Source organism: Tachypleus tridentatus, chromosome 3 (genome assembly GCF_004210375.1).
Source record: "Tachypleus tridentatus isolate NWPU-2018 chromosome 3, ASM421037v1, whole genome shotgun sequence".
Lineage (NCBI taxonomy): Eukaryota > Metazoa > Arthropoda > Merostomata > Xiphosura > Limulidae > Tachypleus > Tachypleus tridentatus.
Window position 1 is genome coordinate 19003038 of NC_134827.1, and position 20068 is coordinate 19023105.

Sequence of the window (20068 nt, forward strand, 5' to 3'; positions counted from 1 at the left end):
GTAGTGGTGAAACAAAAAAAAAGATACCACATCTAACTTGTGTCTGCCACATGTTGCTATCAGAGGCCTTTCAATAACTACTAGAACTAATCATTTAGGTTAACTTATTGTAGCCAAAACTATGCAAAATATTATTATTATCAAATCTATCTATTAAGGACAAATATGTAGTCAAACGTAATGTTCTCACTTTTGTTAGCTTTTACAAATCTGCAATACTTTATTAACTTAGGATTTTTCACCACCAAACAGGATTAACAGCAATTAACATGTTAAAGTTGTTTTATAGAACATTTCCTTAATGCTAGGCTGTTGGAAACTAGTGTCTCAGAATTGCAATGCCAGTATAAAAAAAAATTACTATTTAACTTTGAACTATTAAATAAACAATAACAGTAAGATACTTACAGTAACAATTTCAACATGACAACCAAGTGAAATGTAATTCTTCATTATGAGCATTACATTTATTTGCAAGACTCATAATTGGGGGGGGGTCTAGGGGTATACCTCCATAATTAAATGGGATCAAATACCCCACACACATACACAAAAAACACTGACAACAATTTTTTGTTTAAGTTTGTCTATGCACTTGATTGACTTTGTCAGCCAAAATAAAAGAAAACTACAGTCTTTTGGCAAGTTCTAAGCATTGTTGTTTGTAACTTTTAGTGTATTTGTATATGTGTAGTGGTTATTGTGTGAAACTTATTTGTATGGGTTACAATTTTGTAGTGCACAGCAAGTAATTTAAATTGTATTTTGTTATTGTGTGGAACAACGGAATATTTTAAAACATTTTCACAGATTCAGAAATTTTTTTACTTATTTGGAAGAATCTTACATATGAAAAATAAAATGTATTTCTCCAAGCTCAATCTCTCCCTATACTCACTGAGGCTTTGAATAGTTCAATTTTCTAATCTCTACAAAATTTGATGTATAGGATATTACAAATTAAGCTTTTTTGGTTCTTAATGTATTAACTATTCAGATATTAATATAAGTTTTATCTCTTTAAGGTTTTTGTTAATCACATCAAACACAGGCTAAGCTTACTCTTGCAACGAAAATTTATAATGGACTGGTGCATACTCAGGTAATTATGTAGTCTTAAAGTGTGTCCATGCTCATACCTTGTCTAGTTATGAATGGAATATATATAATTTACATCTTCTTGCCATTGAATTTGTGATTATGGTTCATTATCAACCCTATGTTAAATCCATTTATTTTAATTATTTATATCTTCACAGCAACAGAACAGCAATTGTATACTGCTGCATTCTAAATAATAGTAAATTCTAGTGTAAATACTCTGTTCCACACCATAGATTCTTAATTTTTTCTTACAAAATTTATTTAATTTTACATTTTTTGTTGAATTTTTGAACAAAGTTAGATCTGGGCCATCTCTGCTAGCCCTCAAAATGTTTTAATCCAAAGTCAACAAAACAACATCCACTTCTACCTCATGGGTTATTCATGTTAAATTTAATTACAGGGTTTGACCATCACTCTTTTCAGACATCCCCAGCCTTTGGTACACTTAACTGTGGTCTTCGGCATGACCAATAAGCTAACAAAGCAGGAAGAGTCAGTACAATCAAGAACAAATCATAAAATGTTGGGAGTTTTTATTATTTTTCACATTTAGACAACATACATTCAGTCAGCTGCTTCATTAACACCACTGTTTTTGTGTTAGAACCTGGCGTGTCTTAAACCAGAAAGGGACGCAAGTTGGAGTGGATTTCTAGACATCAACATATTATTTATAACGTGAAAGGTTTTGTTAATGAATATGGTTATTTTCACAGAAAGCTTTCTAAACAATTATTTATAATATCTACAATACTATACATATGAATTACAAGTAAAATACAATCTGCACATACTTTTTTAACTTTGTTACAAGAAACTATCCCAACTACAAAGTACTTATGCTAGTTTCTAAATTCTCCACTGTAAATCAGTTAAGTGTATTATATATAATCCAGTAACATAAAATTCACTCTTCTAAGGTTTTCGTACCTAATAATGTGTCAGTTAACTTGAAGCCTAATTCTTTAAGTTGTGTAGAATATTTGCTAAATACAATCAGACAAACAGTTTTTATTTTTAAAGGAGGGAATTATCTGGTATACACATCATAAAGAATGTCATCATACTTTTGCATATTTTGAATAAATATCTTTTACCATAGCAATAGGCAACCACAGTTTTTAAAAAATAAAATGTTCATACAAAAATGTTGATTAAAAAAAAGACAATAAAACAGTACAAAACTGACTATAGGAAAGTGATACACCTTCTAAAAAGTGGGAGCCTTTCCTTCTTGACTCTATAATGTTTTTTCTCTCATTGGAATTAGATCTGACATAACTTAAAATACAAAAAAAAATTACTTGAATCCCTTTAAAGTTAGTTCCAAGCAACAGTTAGTTATGTCATATTTAAATCTGTATTATTATTACTGCCTACCTTAACCCCAAAGATCCACATTGGAAACTTGACATTTTCATTCAGAGTAAGTTCAATAATTTCAAGATTTAGCAAAGAAAGATAAGAGTGAAGAGTTGAGCATAGGGATGTTAGTATGGAAATGTTTAAAAATGGTGAAATTTTGATGAAGCAGGAAAGTGTCTTATTGGTGTATGACACCCGGAGAGTATGTGGGTGTATATATTAATTAAAGCATACATTTTATGCTTTTTTGAGAGTTACAGGTTTATTACAAAACTGCTTTTAGTTTGAAAAAACTGATTTCTTTTACAATATAATATCTCTTGAAAACATCTTTCAGCATCTGAGGAACCTGAATGTAATTATGAAATTAATAAACAGGTAAAAGTTCCATGAAGGTTCTGTGAAATGTTTACATAGGGCACTTAGGAAATTAATGATCATTATTGAAAAAAAATCAAAACAATAACGTTATTTAAGTAGACAGACTGTATCAAACAATTATAACTAAAGGGTTAAGCTACTCGACACTGTTACTGAGTCATGGGAGAAAACATTTTACAAACGTAGTAGTTAATTGTATCAAGTATAACTACTTCCACAATAACATAAGAAGAAAAAAACGCACAAATATCTACTGCACAAGGCTCTGTCTGGCCAGATAGTTTTAAGTAGTTGATATAGGATTAGATAATTTTGAATGAGTAGTTATCAACTACTCATCATGCCCAGCTTAATCAGATGGTTTGTACATGGATTTATTCATCAATTCCTGCAGGGAAAATAACCAGATGATTTTATGAAAGTCAACTTTTATAATTGTTCTTTCAGTACAGAGAAATGGAACAATAAGACTAAGTTTAATTTAAGATGTTAAACTCCTGCTCATGTATTGTTCTTATTATTTAGTGATGCTATTCTTAAACACAAATAAACTCTCCTCATGATTAACAGAATAATAAAACATGACCTGAACCTGTAGAGATCAAGATGTAGTGTAGCACAAGTAATTTTTGATAAACACTGGTAGTGTTCAAGGAACATGTGCATTTACTTGTAGAGCTTATTTACTCTTAAGGCAAAGGTACAACACAAACACTTGTATATAAACTACTGAAACTCTGATGTTCTGAAAACAATTATAATTTGAGTATATAACACTAAAATTACCCTTTAATTACCTCGATCTTTCATATGCTACAAATTTGAAAAATAACTAAATTTAATTATATATAAAAGAACTTTATCTTGTACCTTGTGGCAAAACACATAAAAAACGTAATTTTTATGCTGCATATTAAAATATTATGATAATAAACAATAATTTTCAAACCAATTAACCAATCAAAACTGAAATTTTTGAAAATAATAATATATTTAAATGATTCTTTGGATACTAGAACAACTTCCTGATAAGTAAGTACAGAAAATACACAGGTGCTTTCTTTACCAATAAATTAACAGTTACATTGCTATGTAGACTGCCATAAAGTATTTGTGACCAACTCAATTCGATTTCTCTCTCTTTAAAGATACAAAGTCAAGTTTATAATGTTATGTATATCTCAGTGCTCTCTTTAATTCACTTCTATGTTTCAAAATTATAGTTACCAAAAACTTCTCTTTGTTTAAATTAAAAATACAACAAAACACATACATGATATTGTTATAGTGAAAGAATAATTCTGTTAAACAGAAATTATATTTAAAAGAATCAGAAATAGCTACTTTTTGAATATTCTTATCTCACTTGTCCAAAGTTTGTCTGAAATACCTTTTTCATTACAATTCTTGGAACCTGCATAACAACAGAAATTTCCTGTAAAATTTCTTACATTTTTCTACTTTTTTATGAAACTACTAGTCTGTCAAACAACTTGTAGTAATTGTCATAGCACCATCTAGAAGTTCGATCTTTCACAGACAGTTCCCCCTTTTAAAACAAATCTTATGCTTTCCAGCAGCACTATGCTGCAACACATAAAACAATCAGGATGCTTCAAATAGTTTTAAGTAATATTTACTGTGAGATGTGTGGTTTCACTTCGTTTAGGTGGAGGTGGGGAGGTTTCTTTTTTGCCTGGGTTGTTTGTCTTGAATGTCCATCTAATGATTTCTGTGAGTGATTATGATGCCTTTGTTTTGAATAGGAGGTTGGGGGAGAATGAAGAGCAGAGTGAGTAATAACTGATCCTTCTGGAGGTAAGAAACATGGGTCTCTGAAACCCATTATTTGGTGTGGTGTTGCTGTGAGATCAACTGATAGCTGCTGTGCAACCTTCCATTTCTTTTCCATGACACGTTGAAGGTCACGTAGAAAGAACTCTGGAGGAATAGCATTTGACTGCTGATGTTCTTGTCCACTACAACTACTGCCCGAAGAAGAGCTATGCAAAACATGGGTTTGATGTGAGAGTTTTGTAGTCTCGTTTCTTTTGGGAGGATTTGGTTTTTGATAGATGTTAGGTGTGGTAGCATCTGAAGTTGAGAATTGTGGTTGGCTAGGGCTTGAAGCCATTGCAAAGTGAACATTGCGGTTATTGTCCATTGGTGACTGAGAAAAAGATATACCTCTCTTTAGAGATCCATGCTTGGGACTGTTCGGATGCGCTGGAGACTTGTGTTGAACTCCTGATCTTGGTGAAGTTCCATAACAATTGACTGAAGAAGAATCCATTTTCTGTAGTGGTTTCTGAGCTGACCGAGGAGATGTATTGCTCTGACTTTGGTTTTTGTCTGTCAGTAGTTGGGGTGAAAATCTGGATGGACTATCTGCTTCTGCTGACCTACGTTCTTTGTCTTGTTTTTTTGGTTTCGGAGGCACAACTGGTGCATTCTGTGGTGTCTTGATTTCATTCTGATTTGTTATACATGAATTCCCTTGCAACAACCTGTTTTCCTCTAATTTTGTTGGACTATGCATAACTTCATTTGGTAGAGGGGGCAAGGAGTTTAGGCTACAAGTGCTAGGCCAACTACATTGATCATCTAACTGAAGGGATGGAGGTGGTAGTGGTAAAGAATCTAAAGTAAGGGTACTACTAAAAGCTTCTGGAGGAGGGGGTGGCAGCACACCCCTGTGGAATATTTCTTCTCTAGTTTCAAGTTCTGGAGGAGGGGGAGGGAGAGGAAGGTCATCAATGTCACCGACACTATTAACTGGTGTTACTGTCCGACTGTCTGTAGAAGCAGTTTCAATGTTAGAAGTGCCATTAGCAATTACCTGAAGTTCTTCTATCTGCCTTGTTAAGGTTCCTGAGTCAACGGAATGTTTTCTCTGAAAAATCTTTGCTACACCATTTACATTAATTTTATCTTCTGTATGAGATCGTCGCAAACTTAATCGAGTTGCAGAGTTTCGACCCAGAGTGTTGCTGTTTGATGAAGCATTGATGTCTTTGTTGCTTTCTTTCACTGTATCTAAACTGACAACATTATTACGGGAGTCATCAGACATAGACTGTTTTGCTATTGTACGTGTAGTACTAGTAAGAGGGATCTTTGGTGCCATATTAGGTTTGCGTTTAATGGTCCCAACAGGAAAATCTGCCTCAAATGCGATTTGGTCGTTTGTAGGAGTGCTTACACTGGAACAGCCACTACTACTACTGCTGGCACTAGACTTGGTAGAGTCTCGCCGAATGATTGAGCTTCGTTTCTGGCTGCGATCAAAAGATGAGTGACTTGCTGTCAAATCAGAATCTTGACTATGCCGCAGCTCACTGTGATTTTTTAACAATGAGCGAGAGACACTCTTCTGTTCTGTGCCTCTATGATCCTGTTGGTCAAGTATTTCCACTCCACCAGAATTAACAGACAACGTCTTTGCCATGGAACTGACAGAAAAGCTACGTGCATTGGCTAATGTATCCAAGTCTTCTTCATCGATGTCTCTTAATACGTTATCATAATTTTCTTTCAGTTGGTGGCCATACTACAAGAAATTAATCAATCATCAATAAAGTGTGATGATAATATGTTATATTAAGGGATAATAATGAACTTTTTATTATTATGATTAGCACAATATATCAGGCTTAAAACGCTTTTAACCTTGTGCTTTCTTTTTTAAATTATGAAAAACAGGGTGTTAGAAAGTTAAATCTGTATTGTTAATTCTAATTAATGATGCTTATAAGCCATAACCCAAATACTTTTTATATGCTCATAAATATTACATTCACGGCAGTTTTTTGGGTGTTTTTTAACTGAAGGCATTCATATCAAGTACTTGTTAAACCAGGATCTATCCTTATCAGAGATATTAAATATTTGCTTCATTTGGAAAATCCTACTAAGTAAAATATAATTATTACATCTTGTGAAGACCAATTTTACATTAAACACAATCAAAATTATTATTTAATCATTTTCCTATTTAAAAATACAAGGAACCCTTGAACTTGACTAACTTGTACAGCAAGCTCTCTTTCACTTATAGACTCAAAGTTGTTTGAATTAACCAGTTTTCCAATTAAGACTGCTCTTATTAAAAGACTTAAAGTAAATCATATTTATATAACAAAAAAATAATTAAAAGATAGTATGGATTTGTAATGGTATAGTTAAGATGATGCATATCCACTATTAATAAAATAATATCAAATACCTTTTCAGTTAATTTTTATGTAAATCAGGCATCTGATTATTCACCACATCATCAGAGGTTCAAGTGGTTGATCATTCAATTTGATATCACATAATATAATCTTAATTGTTCCTTAAAAAGTTAAAAGTTCTGTAAGTTGTTCATGAACCATAGTTTGACATCAAAAGCATCTAAGTTACAGTTTAAATGCTGAAAGGTGGAAAAAGCATTGAAAACCTATACACCAAATATGTGTGATAAGAATTGCATAAACTGCAGCTATTGTTGTTTCCTTTGGCTTCAAGATCAAACAAATGTAAAAATAGCATTTTGGTACCAGTAATGCTATACAAGATTGACTTAAATCTCTTTGTTTGTTTTTGAATTTTGCACAAAGCTACTCAAGGGCTAGCTATGCTTGCCATTCCTAATTTAGTAGTGTAAGACTAGAGGGAAGGCAGCTAGTCATCACCACCCACCACCAACTCTTGGGCTACTCTTTTACCAACGAATAGTGGAATTGACCGTCACATTATAACACCCCCACTGCTGAAAGGGCGAGCATGTTTGGCATGACTGGGATGCAAACCTGCGACCCTCAGATTACGAGTCAAACACCTTAACACACTTAGCCATGCCAGGCCAAACCATCTTTGTCCGATGGATGATATTTGTGTCCTCACCATTTTACACTAATTAAAACATTATTTGAAAAATGAATTGATGAAATAGAGCAGCTTGCACACCCTCTGATCGACAATACCATCTATTTGGCACAAGCTGCTTTTTAGATCCCATCACATCACTCCACAGGCATTCTGCAAAAATCTCTAAACAGGTGGTAAAGGGTACCTTACAACATTACAAGCAAAAGTACCCAAGCCCAAGCGATGAGAAAAATTAAAGTTAACCCATTTGCATTTATTGACTTGGACTCAAAATTTCATGAAATGTCTATAAGTTTGGCATCAAATTGTGGACCATAATTTAAATGTTAGTATTATATAATAGTTAATTTCTAAGTTTAAAAGTAAATATTAAAAGAACCCACCTAAGTATTAATTTTTGTATGACACATGGTATGTTCAAATTGTGTGTTTGTGATGTCCAAATACAATGTCTGTAGTTTCATATGAATTAGGAACTCATGTTACCATTATTTTAAAGCTAGAATATAGAATAAGAACCTGGCATCTTTTCTATTTGCTATGGTATGGCTTATGTAATGAATCAAACACAATGGCCCTGTTCACCTCTTTCCATTTTCAGAAACAGTCCCTTACTACAATATATCACATACAAATAACCAATCCAAAGCTCACAATGTCCCCTAGTGGCTTTCTTAACCACTTAAAAGTGTTCAGAAGTCAACTTGTTCTTTCAAACCAAGAATTCAAGCATGTAGGTCATATATTTAGTCTGCTCAAAATAAAAAATTTTTGATCATTTTATGTCATACTAAGAGATGCTCAACAATAACATACAGTAAATTTAAATTTTTATTACTTCAGTTATGTCACATTAGAAATATGAACAACAGTATGATTAATTCCTCACAACTTACTGTAGAATATCCTGATTGGAAAATAAGTTAGTATCAACATTAATCATGCTTTTTTTCCCATCACTTATCACTTAGAAAGTGAATGTTGAACTTTGTCTGCATGCACAGCTTTTCAAACAGAAACAGACACTGCAGTTTATCATACTTGTACAAGATAAAAACTGATTTTACACATACAACACCATTGGTAGTTCATGGTGACCATACTCCATATTTAAGTGAAAATTTCTCAAAAACTGTAAAACTACCTCTCAAAACATCCATTTATGAGCACTGACCTAAATAACCACTTATTTATATTGTAGATTATAATATGGATCATGAGACAAACGTTTTGCTTAATGATTAACACATTTTAAAAAGTATTTTGCTTTCTTATAGCTAAAATATTAATCTGGAGTTCTTTTTCCTACCTTGGCTATGCGTATTCCAGTTGTCCAGAGCTTTAATGTGCGTAGGTCTTCAGCACACAAAAATTTAATGCTCCTGCAGCATTTTACTTGAATTTCTGGATGCTAAGCAGTGAATTAGAAGAAAATTCACAGGATTAACTGAAAAATCAAATTGTTTTAGACACTGAACCTATATTAATGTGTTTGTCAATGTTAAGTGAAAAATTCATTTTTTTGTTTCCCCATGAACATGTTAGATGTTTGAAACCTCTAGAATGCAATTTATAAATGATATTTTGTAGAAATCAACATACATTTTGTAGCACCTGTGAAGTAGACTTATTCTGATGGGAATTTGAAGCTCTCACTCAAACAAAAAACAACCTATGGTAAATGCTTGCAAAATCTTTTTAACACTTTAATCTGATTATACTCTCAAATGAATGGTTTTGTTAAGATTTTTATGTAGCCTTGAACCTATGAAATAATAGATTCATCATCTTAATAAGTACAAGTTCATGGTCTGAACATGTTCATTCTTGTAACTAAACATAAAATTATTTTCATTCTTAGGAAAAGAGAACTTTTGTACCTTTATGGCAAAGCAAAAATCAGTGGGAGCCTTGTACTTTTTCCTCCAGCCAAATCCTTTATATATGTTATTTACACCAAACCCAGTGAGGCACACCAAATCCTTGGAAAGCTAGATAAATTAACAATAAATTTTTAAAACAATTTAAAATATGCTATTTTCTGTACAATGTAAAAACTGAATATATTAAATTTCAAAAATTAGTTTTGACTGATCATAAAACAAGTGTAACACACAATGGAACAAAGAGCAACATAAACAAATATTGTACTATTTTATTTAAAAGAATACCAACACTAATAATTCTGTAATTAGAACTCTGCAATTAGTGGAATATGATAACTGATGAATCGTAAGTTTCATTAAGCAATTACATTTACCTGATTGAGTTTGTCACATCAGACTTGGATAATTGGAATAATTGAAAATATTGATAATTTTGACAAAAAATGTTTGAGATATTAAGTAATTTAATCATAGTTTGATCAATCAATTATTTTACAGGACGGTAATCAATCTAATTGATTAATCACTTTGCTCTATATGTGACAATTTGACATAGATGGTCAGTATTAGGAAAACGTTTATGCCTTAAGGGCCCCAAATTTGTATACTGATTGTAGTGACCTTTACAAGAAAAGTTCCAAGAAACAAACAAGAGAGACAATTAACTTGAAAATCGTGAGCTGACATTATTTGACAAACAAAGTACAATTGGTTACACCCATCAATGACAGATGCAGGCCTTAGAAGACTATAGAGCAAGAATAGTGTCACCTAAATCCAATCCTAATAAGGTTATGTAAGCAACATTAATATGCATGAATAAAATATTACAGTAAGGGACAGGGGGGGGAGAGGCTTAGTTGTTCACTTGTAGGGACCTCAAATATCTGGTTCATGAATTTCAATTGTGCAACAGATGAGCCCTTGGCTTCTCCAAAGTGTTAATTTTGTGTATATTATTAGAAGGCCTATGCAAATTGGGACTTAGTATCATAATATGATTCCCTGATAAGTGACTGACACTCAAAACTTTCAATTGAGTGCTCTCTTTTTCCAAGAGCTAAAAGTTATTATCATTATGTTTTCCTTACTAGAAGATTTTTCAATATTTCTGAATGTATCATATGAAATTCAGCAATACAAGTTCAAAACATTAACAATTATGATTAAATCTGAACTTTTTACTTGTAATGAAGGCTCCTCTCAAAAAATGGACTACCTTTGACTTTCCTTTTGGATTATAATACAAGCCTGATGCACGTAGGACAAAAAAGTACTTTTTCCAAGCCTTTTTTCCATCATGTTTTAAGTATAAATTGCCTTCCATTTCTGGAACCGCTATTCTTGTTGCTGAGAAAAATTCCTAAAAGAACAAAATAACTTCCTGTTAATAAAAAGTTTGTATACTCTGCATATAATTTACAGTACTAAACTTTATTATTACATATATTGTAAAAGGACCTGGTAATTGTTTTCATGAACTTCACAAATATTAATCAATTTATTTTCTAAAAAAAGTCAACTTTTTAGAGTGATAACAAATATTATACCAATATTTAATATGCACTTAAGAGTATATTTCAAATAAAGGATTACGTGACAACATTTAGACAATCTTATATATTTATAAACAGCTGGTATGGGTAGAGAAAGCACTAGTAGAGGAGCAAACAAAATTTCAACCTTCTTCAGTCATCATGAACCTGACGATGACCAAAAAAGGTTAGTGCTTTCTCTACCCATACAAGCCGTTTCTAAATGTATAATTTTCTCTGCAAGTGGGTTTTCTTGTCATCATGAATTTAGGCAATCTATTTGTTCATTTAGTTATGACAAATGTTACTATAACCTAATACAATGTTTAGACTCTTTAATTTCTTGTTGTTGTTTTGAATTAAGCACAAAGCTACTCAATGGGCTATCTGTGCTCTGCCCACCATGGGTATAGAAGCCTGGTTTTTAGCGTTGTAAGTCCGCAGACATACCATTGAGCCACTGAGGAGCAAGGCTTTAATTTCTTAACCCTACTAAACAAAGCTTTGTTTTATAAAAGACGTAGAATCTAATATGGCAGTGCTTATATTAATAACAATAAGACTTGAATTTTATTTCTTTAATACTGGTATAATATTATGCAACTTTAAAAATTAGTTGTAGGACCAACAGATTTGTTAATTTATATATTATCAATATTCTAGTTTGTGATTTAACTGAATTCCATAAATTATTATGCCCTTGAAAGTTCTAGAAGTACTTAAAACCAATTACTTCAATTAGTGTAGCTTTGCCTTCATCATCCATTTCAGCACCTTTCTGTGATGATGTGCATCCAAGAAGATAGTCCTATTAGAAAGAGAAAACTCAATATTCTTTTGCATCAAAACATATATATATACACATTGCTGGCCAAAATCTTAAGGCCAATTTAAATTTATATCATGAAAAAATAAGTATAGTACAACATTCATTGTACATGTAATGTTCAAACAGACTTGTTTTTAATTATATGTAGTCTGTATTTAGGTTTTATTTGTACATAATAATCACGGAAGCTGAATTGGTTTAAGTAACAAACCAAATTATATTAAAATAAAATATAATCACTGGTTATATCATAATAAGTCAAATATGAGCTATTCACCTGTCATGTTACATAACTTATAACATAATAAAGGCAAAATATTAGTTTAATTTATTAAAACTGTGTTCATATTAACATTACACTTCAAACTATTGTGGAAATGTCATGTAACACTATGTTACAACTAAAACATCTTCATATTAACATGTACTTCAAACTATTGTGGAAATGTCATGTAACACTATGTTACAACTAAAACATCTTCATATTAACATGTACTTCACCTAACAGTTTTAAGTTTTTAAACAAGCAGCAGAAAAAAACTTGCTTCACTATAAAATGTTGACTTTCAACTGAGAAGCTACCCTTGCTTTGTCATATATACTACTTTAGTAAATCTTATAAACAAATTGTGAATATTTTTAAGCCATGAAACTTTTTCCAAAACTACTTACTTCAGGATTTGCAAAAACATCATATTTTTCCTCTTTTCTTTGAAACAACAATTTATGTGTCGAATCTTGGGTCCACAGTAATATGTTTTCCACCAAGTTTTCATGATCTTCAAACATGCGATCTAGGAAAAACAAAACATTATTTGAGTAATACTCAAAGGGAATATGTTTATTACTTTAGCTTCACAGTAAATGAAGGCAAAATCCAACAGTGCTATTAGTTTAAGAGCTCCAGGCACTGCATTAAATTAAAAACTAGTATTAATGTTTATTGCAAGTCATATGAAAAGTACCCAACTTACAAATATGTGAAGCTACAATTAACTCCGAAGCTGTTGTGTGAAAAACATTATTTTTCTGGGGTCTAAAGGCATAAAATGTTTTTATAATATGTTGTATATCTAACTGTCACACTAATATGTTTTTACTCTTGTCCTATCAATTTATTGTAGTCTTTAATGTACTACACTTTATTCAACTTGAGGTCATGTAGACTCAGTTTCATGATAAGTTCCTTCCAGTAACTTGTACCCAACTAGCAGAAAATGTTTTTTTAAAACCGTTCTTAATTTGTGATAAGTTATTTTACATCTCCCTCTTGCAAGACTTAAACATAAGTTTGCTTAAATCCATTCCAAAGTTGCTTAACTTATAACTTAAGTATTTTGTCATTTAATGTTGTTCAGTAGCTTTGACATTAATTACTAACAAAATCTATTCTTATTTATTTATGTATAGTCATATCATAAGATTTAAATATATGGTTATCTTGCACAATATTTCTCAGAAATGCACTGACTACTAATATAGCCAAATGTTTCACTTATTGACAACTTAAACTAAATACCTACTTGGAACAGACACCCACAGAAAAGCTATACTAGAATAAAGCTTAAACTTCACACAAAAGCAGTTAAGTATAGGTTCCAAAAATTACCAGAAATTATGAAAACATTAATTAATATTATTTACATTTCATTTTGGTTATGATTCGGAATGAATATTACCTCAATAAACATAACTTTTGAAACAGATATAGGTTTTACTAATATGGTAATAAATTCAAAACCTGGATATTTTTTAACACTAGTACTATCACTTAATATCTGAGACTCTTCAGTTGTGAAAGACAGCAGGTAACTACCTAAATGTAAGTCATAATCACGTTCTACAACAGCCCAATGAAGATCCATTTTAGTATGATTTTTTTCAGCCAGAAGTCGACATACATGTGCAATGTTCATTCTCTCATCAACCAATAAGCTTTTTGTACTGTCATCATCAGTGTAGGCTCTGATGAAAACCTGCAACATAGATAAGGTTTGTTGTTGTTTGAAAAAGTACAGTCACATTATAACTAGGCACAGACAACTGGAACATCAAGACGGTGTTAATAGTCATATAAAAGTTGTCAGTCCAATTTAAAACAATAACAGAATGGCAGCTTCTAACATGATAACTCTATTGCTTTTTAAAATAGAATTAAAATTGTGTACATTTCATTATGGAGATATAAATTTTGACTAAGCCTACACTTTGCATTATACATGATACAAAGAAGCCAAGGTTAATAAGTTTAATAGATTTCTGCAGAACCTCACCTTCTTGATCTTTGATTCTTGAATTTTCTCCATGGCAAGTTTGATTTTTTCAGATTTTATGCGAGCTTGGTTATCCTAGGAGATGTTCACAATTAATTAATATGTTTTTTAACATGAAATTATCATTAAATCCTTTATAACTACTGACATATGAAATTAAACATAGTGTATTAAAAATTACTGTATTTCAAATTATAAAACATTTTTCAGGCCTTTACTTGATTGTTTCTTGTCCATAATTTTCATTTCATTGTAATTAATGTTTTCTTGAAAAAAAACAACAAACTAAATTAATGATGGTGTCTATGTACATATGTAGACACACATATAGTAACAATAAGTTCTTCAGTTTACTAAAGTTTCCAGTATTCTTGTTCATTATGTAACTCACTAACATAAAGAAAACCAAAGACAAACGGAATTAACAAAATTAGCTTTTCAAGGTACACAATCAACATTGAAACTTATCTAATATATACCATTGATAATAGGGACATACAGATACGTAAAAACATTTAGAGGTGGCAGCTGTATTGCCAGTGTCAAAAGATCATGAATTATTGATTTAAAAAAGCAACAAATAAGATGGATGCAATGTATGGAGAATGGCTGTATTGTGTTACTAACAGATATTATTCTTATACATAAATCACACTAGGTATGCAAGAGTGTTGAGATTTACTGCTATGCCAATAAGAGAATTATTCATGTATGTACATTATTAGTTAGTATACAAGAAAAGAACAAAAACTGCACATAATATCATAGTACTAATACTGATGGAATTATTACATAACAATATTAATTAGAGAGTTACTGAATCATCACTAAACAACAATTGTTATTACAATAGGGTCATTCTGTGCCAAATCACCTAGGACTTCCCAGTTTATGTCATAGATTTCCTTGAAAGAATTTAAGCAAAATCTTCATTTTCATTTATTCAGCCATACAGTACAGATTTAGGATTTTGCAAAGTACAATATAAGAAAAGCAAAAACATTGCACTGAAAGTCACTACAGTGCAACTAATAGATTTATCAGTATGTATGGACCAAAACCATTAACTTTAAAATGTGGTTGTGTTTTTTATTAATCAACAATAATGAAAATTAAGGACCTAATGGAATTGAAAACAGTTATTGTGTAAATTAACATCTAATCATAAGATGTTTCATTGACCATTCATTTGGTTAAAAGTCTTTGTACCTGAGATGACTGTGAAGTCTGTGGTACATGACCAGACTGCCCATAAATATTTTGACTAGATACATCACTTCTATTTGCTCCAACTCCTGATGAAGCAGATGATTCTGAGGACAGCATTGACACATTATCTGAGAAAGCTGAGTCATTATCTGGACTATCAGTTCTAAGTCCAAATTCATGTTTTTGACTTCGGTTGCCCTCATCTCTTTCCATTACATACACCTGAGATCCTCCAATTTCAAATTTTGTTTTGCTGTTTCTAGACTGCTGCGATATCTGTTGGGCAGCTCTGCAAGTTTCTGGACTTGACTCTGTAGCAGAATTGGACAACCTCAAACCTTCATTATCACCAGATACACTTCTAGCATGACCTCTGTGCATCTCTCTATCGAAGTGGGACCCCAGGGCACAAAGTTCTCCTAATATTGCATCAAGTTCCACATCTTGGCTGGCTGAAAAAGTAAATGTTTATAAGAATGAGTTAGGAGTAGTGCCTAAATATGAGGAATACATTCACTCCTTTGAAGTATGATGATACAAGAATGTGGGAATTTTTCTTTATGAACATTGTTGTTGATGGTTTGTATATGATGTTAAACAAACTAAAAGCACGTTTTTTTATTCCTTTTTAAATTTTATCACCATCCTTTACATGTTACGTCAATAAAAGTTTGTAAAAACATTTTACCACACATTCTTGTATGAAAGTTTTAAATAGAAAAAAATCTTGTACTTAAGACAAAGAACATACAAACTTAACAGCATTAGAAAATACAAAACACATCAAAATTTTAGAATAATTGATATATTAACATAACAGTACTTTATCAGTTTACCAACAGTAAACTCCAAAGACTGTAAAACATGTAATAAAATAGTAGGCATACTACAGTGTTCATATGACATACCCATCTAGAATTACTCTTAAGCTAGTTTAATCTGAAGCTCTATTTAGGTTCTAGAAAGAAGCTTACATAGGACAAAACTTTGATTCCATACACAAGTTCTGACTTTAAATGAATTATTTTTGATAAATTCCACTGTATTACAAACCAAGCTTACACACTTACTGTGTATGTGGTAAACCATCATAGTTCTTAACTACTTTGATGAAGGGTCCTTGTTTTGTGTTCCAATAAATATTACATGAACCAGGTCTTGTAAACATATTGTATGTTAATAGGAGAGATTCTCAATATAAATGTACAAATTTGTTTAGTTGATTTGAAGATAATCAAATATATCAGCCCTATTAACATAGGTACACATATTATATGAATCAGTTTCTCTTAACTATGGATTACCTATCACATGAATCAATTCAATGAACATGAGGATACTTATAAATCAGTTTTATGTATTTGTGTGTATTTATCACATGCATTAGTTCTTAAATATTTGATGACACTAATAATATTATCTATTAGTCAGTAATCCTTATTATTCTACTAGTTCTTGTCAAATTACATGATCCTTATCGTGACCATAAATATTCATTACCCGAAGAATCCTTTTCAAGTACATACTAATCAAAGCAAGTTTAAATTAAAGTCAATTATTAGATTAAACCACATGCTTACATCTTCATTCTTAACTGACCATCCACTACATGAGTTTCAACTTACATTCTAAGTTGACCATGGACAATCTGTAACTGTCCATCCGTGGAGAAGGTTTAGAGAGATTGTGTTTGCCAGCACCTGTTGTCTTGTAAGTTGGTTCATTATCCACACCCTGAAAACAGAAAAACACAACATTTTACATCTTTGAATAAAAGAAAGTCCAGCTGCAGAAACAAAAAATTAAACTAAGAAAAATACATTATTTCTTTCATAAGTTGCAACAAAAGCAAATTACATTAGAATCAGAATCACACTTACTACATTACTTATACTGAAGAAAAAATAAACAAAACATGTTCCTTCATTGTATGAGGAAGAAACCTAAGTACTGCTCTGTTACTACTATAAAAACTAAAATTTCAGTACTGTAATTTGTAACTAAGAGCTATGGCAACTTCATATTAGAACTACTTCACAACTTAATAAAAAATGAGATGTTTATATGGTGTAGACAAAAGTCCTGGAAAATCAGTAATTTTATATGTAGTTCTGTCATATAAGAATCATGAAGTGACCTCTGAGCTCATCACTTATAAACTAGATGAGTCACTGATGACTTCAGAGCAGCTGCTCTGAGGTTCCCTACCTGTTAACTCTTTTTCAATGGATGATTAAAATAACAAGTATATTAAATTTCCCAGGTTAAAATTCTACATGGTGATTGTAATTAAGTATGGAATGTATAAAGTAGGGATGAATACAAATTTGGGTATGAAAACTGACACACGTGATTTCTATGCAGAAGCAAAGTGTGTCACACGCCAGGATTTACCTACTGGTAGTGAAATATGGAGATACATAGGATTCTGATCTCATCCTATAACATTGATAACAATAATAATCCAGAATGGTTTTATTTTTGTTATAGCCAACATCACTATCATGAACACTCATAAAATGGTTTGCTTTTCATATGATTCGTAGTAATTAAAACACATCCTACTTCTTAAATCTAAAATAAAAACTTTAAAATAATTTATAATACTTATTCAATATTATTGAGAACTCACTTGGCCAACTGTACTTTGACCTGAATGGAGAATCATTGACTTGGAAAAAAAGTGACAGTTTGGATTTTATGGGTTTCCCAATATTACAGAGATAATAGACAACATATACATTGCTTTTCTTGCTTTATAGGAGTTGCAATACTTCAGAGTATAATGGTACTACTTCTCATTGAAGCCTACTATTTAATACAGTTGGAAGAAAGTTAGTGAGGCATGCAACAATCAGCCTATCAGATGTCCTTCAACCTAACCCATAATTGGACACACTTGACTGCCATTACAACCTAACTCTGTTAATCTCCCAATAAGGAATATTAAGAAACACAAGAGAGATCTGAAGTTTTTGTTACTATCAAAGTTAAGTGATTGCTAGTCCCTAAGACTGTGAAAAATGTTTTAAAAAACATTTCCAGAGGGGCTTTAAGAAAGTGCATGATTTTGTTTTAGGCTGGGAAGAAATTAATCAGTAGTCAACAAAAGAATTAACTAAATTAGCTCAACTCTTTGTTATCCAACAAAGAAATTTCATTAATTCATTATTGAGATATAAAAAAAGAAGTTCATCTCTGATAAATTGCTACCACCAATTACTTAGTTGGAAGTGGTAACAATACCACAACCGTTCCTACAAATATAGACACTTGAAAGACCAGTAAGTATTTTTATCTCTAAATTTACTTATCACTAAAAGAATATTTAAAATAAATATTACAAAATGTGAAAACATTTGTCATGTGTGTGATGACCTGTATAATAATTTAGTCCTCCTATCTCACAAGATCCACAGAGTGAGTTTCAAGTATGAAAAGAAATATATATACACTTTAATACAATGTTACTCGAGTTATAAAGGTATGCTTCAAACATTATGAGATTATTTTATTGATTCTTCACCAATTAAAACATCTTTTCTAAGTTAAAACAAGCATTATAGATAAAACAAAATTACAAATGCACAAATAACTTTGAATAAGTCGGGCAATATTACACTCCAAAAATAAGCAAGAAACATTCTGATCTTACTTAACTCGTATATTATTTTCAGTTAGTGTCATTTTCTTTCACAAAACCTCTAAATTATGTAACATAAGAAGATTTAAGATAACACTAAAGTACCAGTTTTTTACACTGTAGTTAAAATCAGGATGTCCAATGTTACATAATTTATTCCATTTATGCTTGTAGCTGCCCATATACATTTGCAGGAAATGCTTCAGGCTAGTCACTGATCTGCAAAGACTCAAACATGTATAAGTGCAATTACCATCCCACGTGGTTTCAGAGAAATCATACTGAGCAAATTAGTTTTGTTCTCCAAGCTTAGAATTCATCACACTTATCCCACTCCTGAAGTTACATGGCAACGAACAGCTGCGTTCTTAATTTAATATGCATACAAGAACAAATTCACACACTCTCACTCTTAAACTGTATTCCCAGCACCTTCATTCTGCATCAGAATTTGACATTTCTTTTTATTCTTTACAGCTTATATTCACATTGTAATAAAATAGACTGCAGTCACTGTGCAGTTTAAAAACTATTCTATACTCTTCTTATCGGAAACCCATATAGGATCAGTGAAGAAAACCTAATAATTATCAGTCTATGGTATGTATTATACCAACATGAAAAAGAAAAAACTATATTGCACATTTTTTTCAGTTTTTCATACAATTGAACAATTAATTATACTGGGAATTAATAAAAACAAAAATTTTACAGGAATTTTAATTACCATACAGTACTAATTGCATTAACTATCATTAAATATGTTTATTTATCCTTTTTTATTACTTTTAACATTTTCTTTGAAGGGCAACAGTTTCACTGCCTGTTTTACAATAAGGATTTTTGTAATTTTTCATGTCCTATGTCTAATTATATTTTGCCAACATTCGATTTTTCAACTACCATTAGTTTTATATCATCATCAATATTGAATCTTATGCTTAAGATGCAATATTTCCTGTGAAAAT

General features: G+C 31.3%; 1 protein-coding gene across 13 annotated transcripts in view; it reads right to left on the reverse strand.

The window, feature by feature from the left end:
* Window positions 1–1620: 1620 nt before the first annotated feature.
* LOC143246476 (uncharacterized) overlaps window positions 1621–20068 on the reverse strand; it is a 112368-nt gene continuing 93920 nt past the window's right edge. For 12 of the 13 annotated variants that reach the window (XM_076493260.1, XM_076493258.1, XM_076493261.1 and 9 more), the window contains 10 exons: window positions 17083–17191; window positions 15458–15909; window positions 14249–14323; window positions 13792–13951; window positions 12648–12769; window positions 11880–11954; window positions 10831–10974; window positions 9606–9716; window positions 9035–9136; window positions 1621–6403 (listed from right to left, as the gene is read on the reverse strand). In XM_076493260.1, the coding sequence (XP_076349375.1) occupies window positions 4490–6403; window positions 9035–9136; window positions 9606–9716; window positions 10831–10974; window positions 11880–11954; window positions 12648–12769; window positions 13792–13951; window positions 14249–14323; window positions 15458–15909; window positions 17083–17191 (3264 nt within the window). In that variant the 3' untranslated portion in view covers window positions 1621–4489. Of the gene's footprint in view, window positions 6404–9034; window positions 9137–9605; window positions 9717–10830; window positions 10975–11879; window positions 11955–12647; window positions 12770–13791; window positions 13952–14248; window positions 14324–15457; window positions 15910–17082; window positions 17192–18089; window positions 18141–20068 lie in introns of those variants that run through there. The other variant, XM_076493265.1, reaches the window with a different exon arrangement.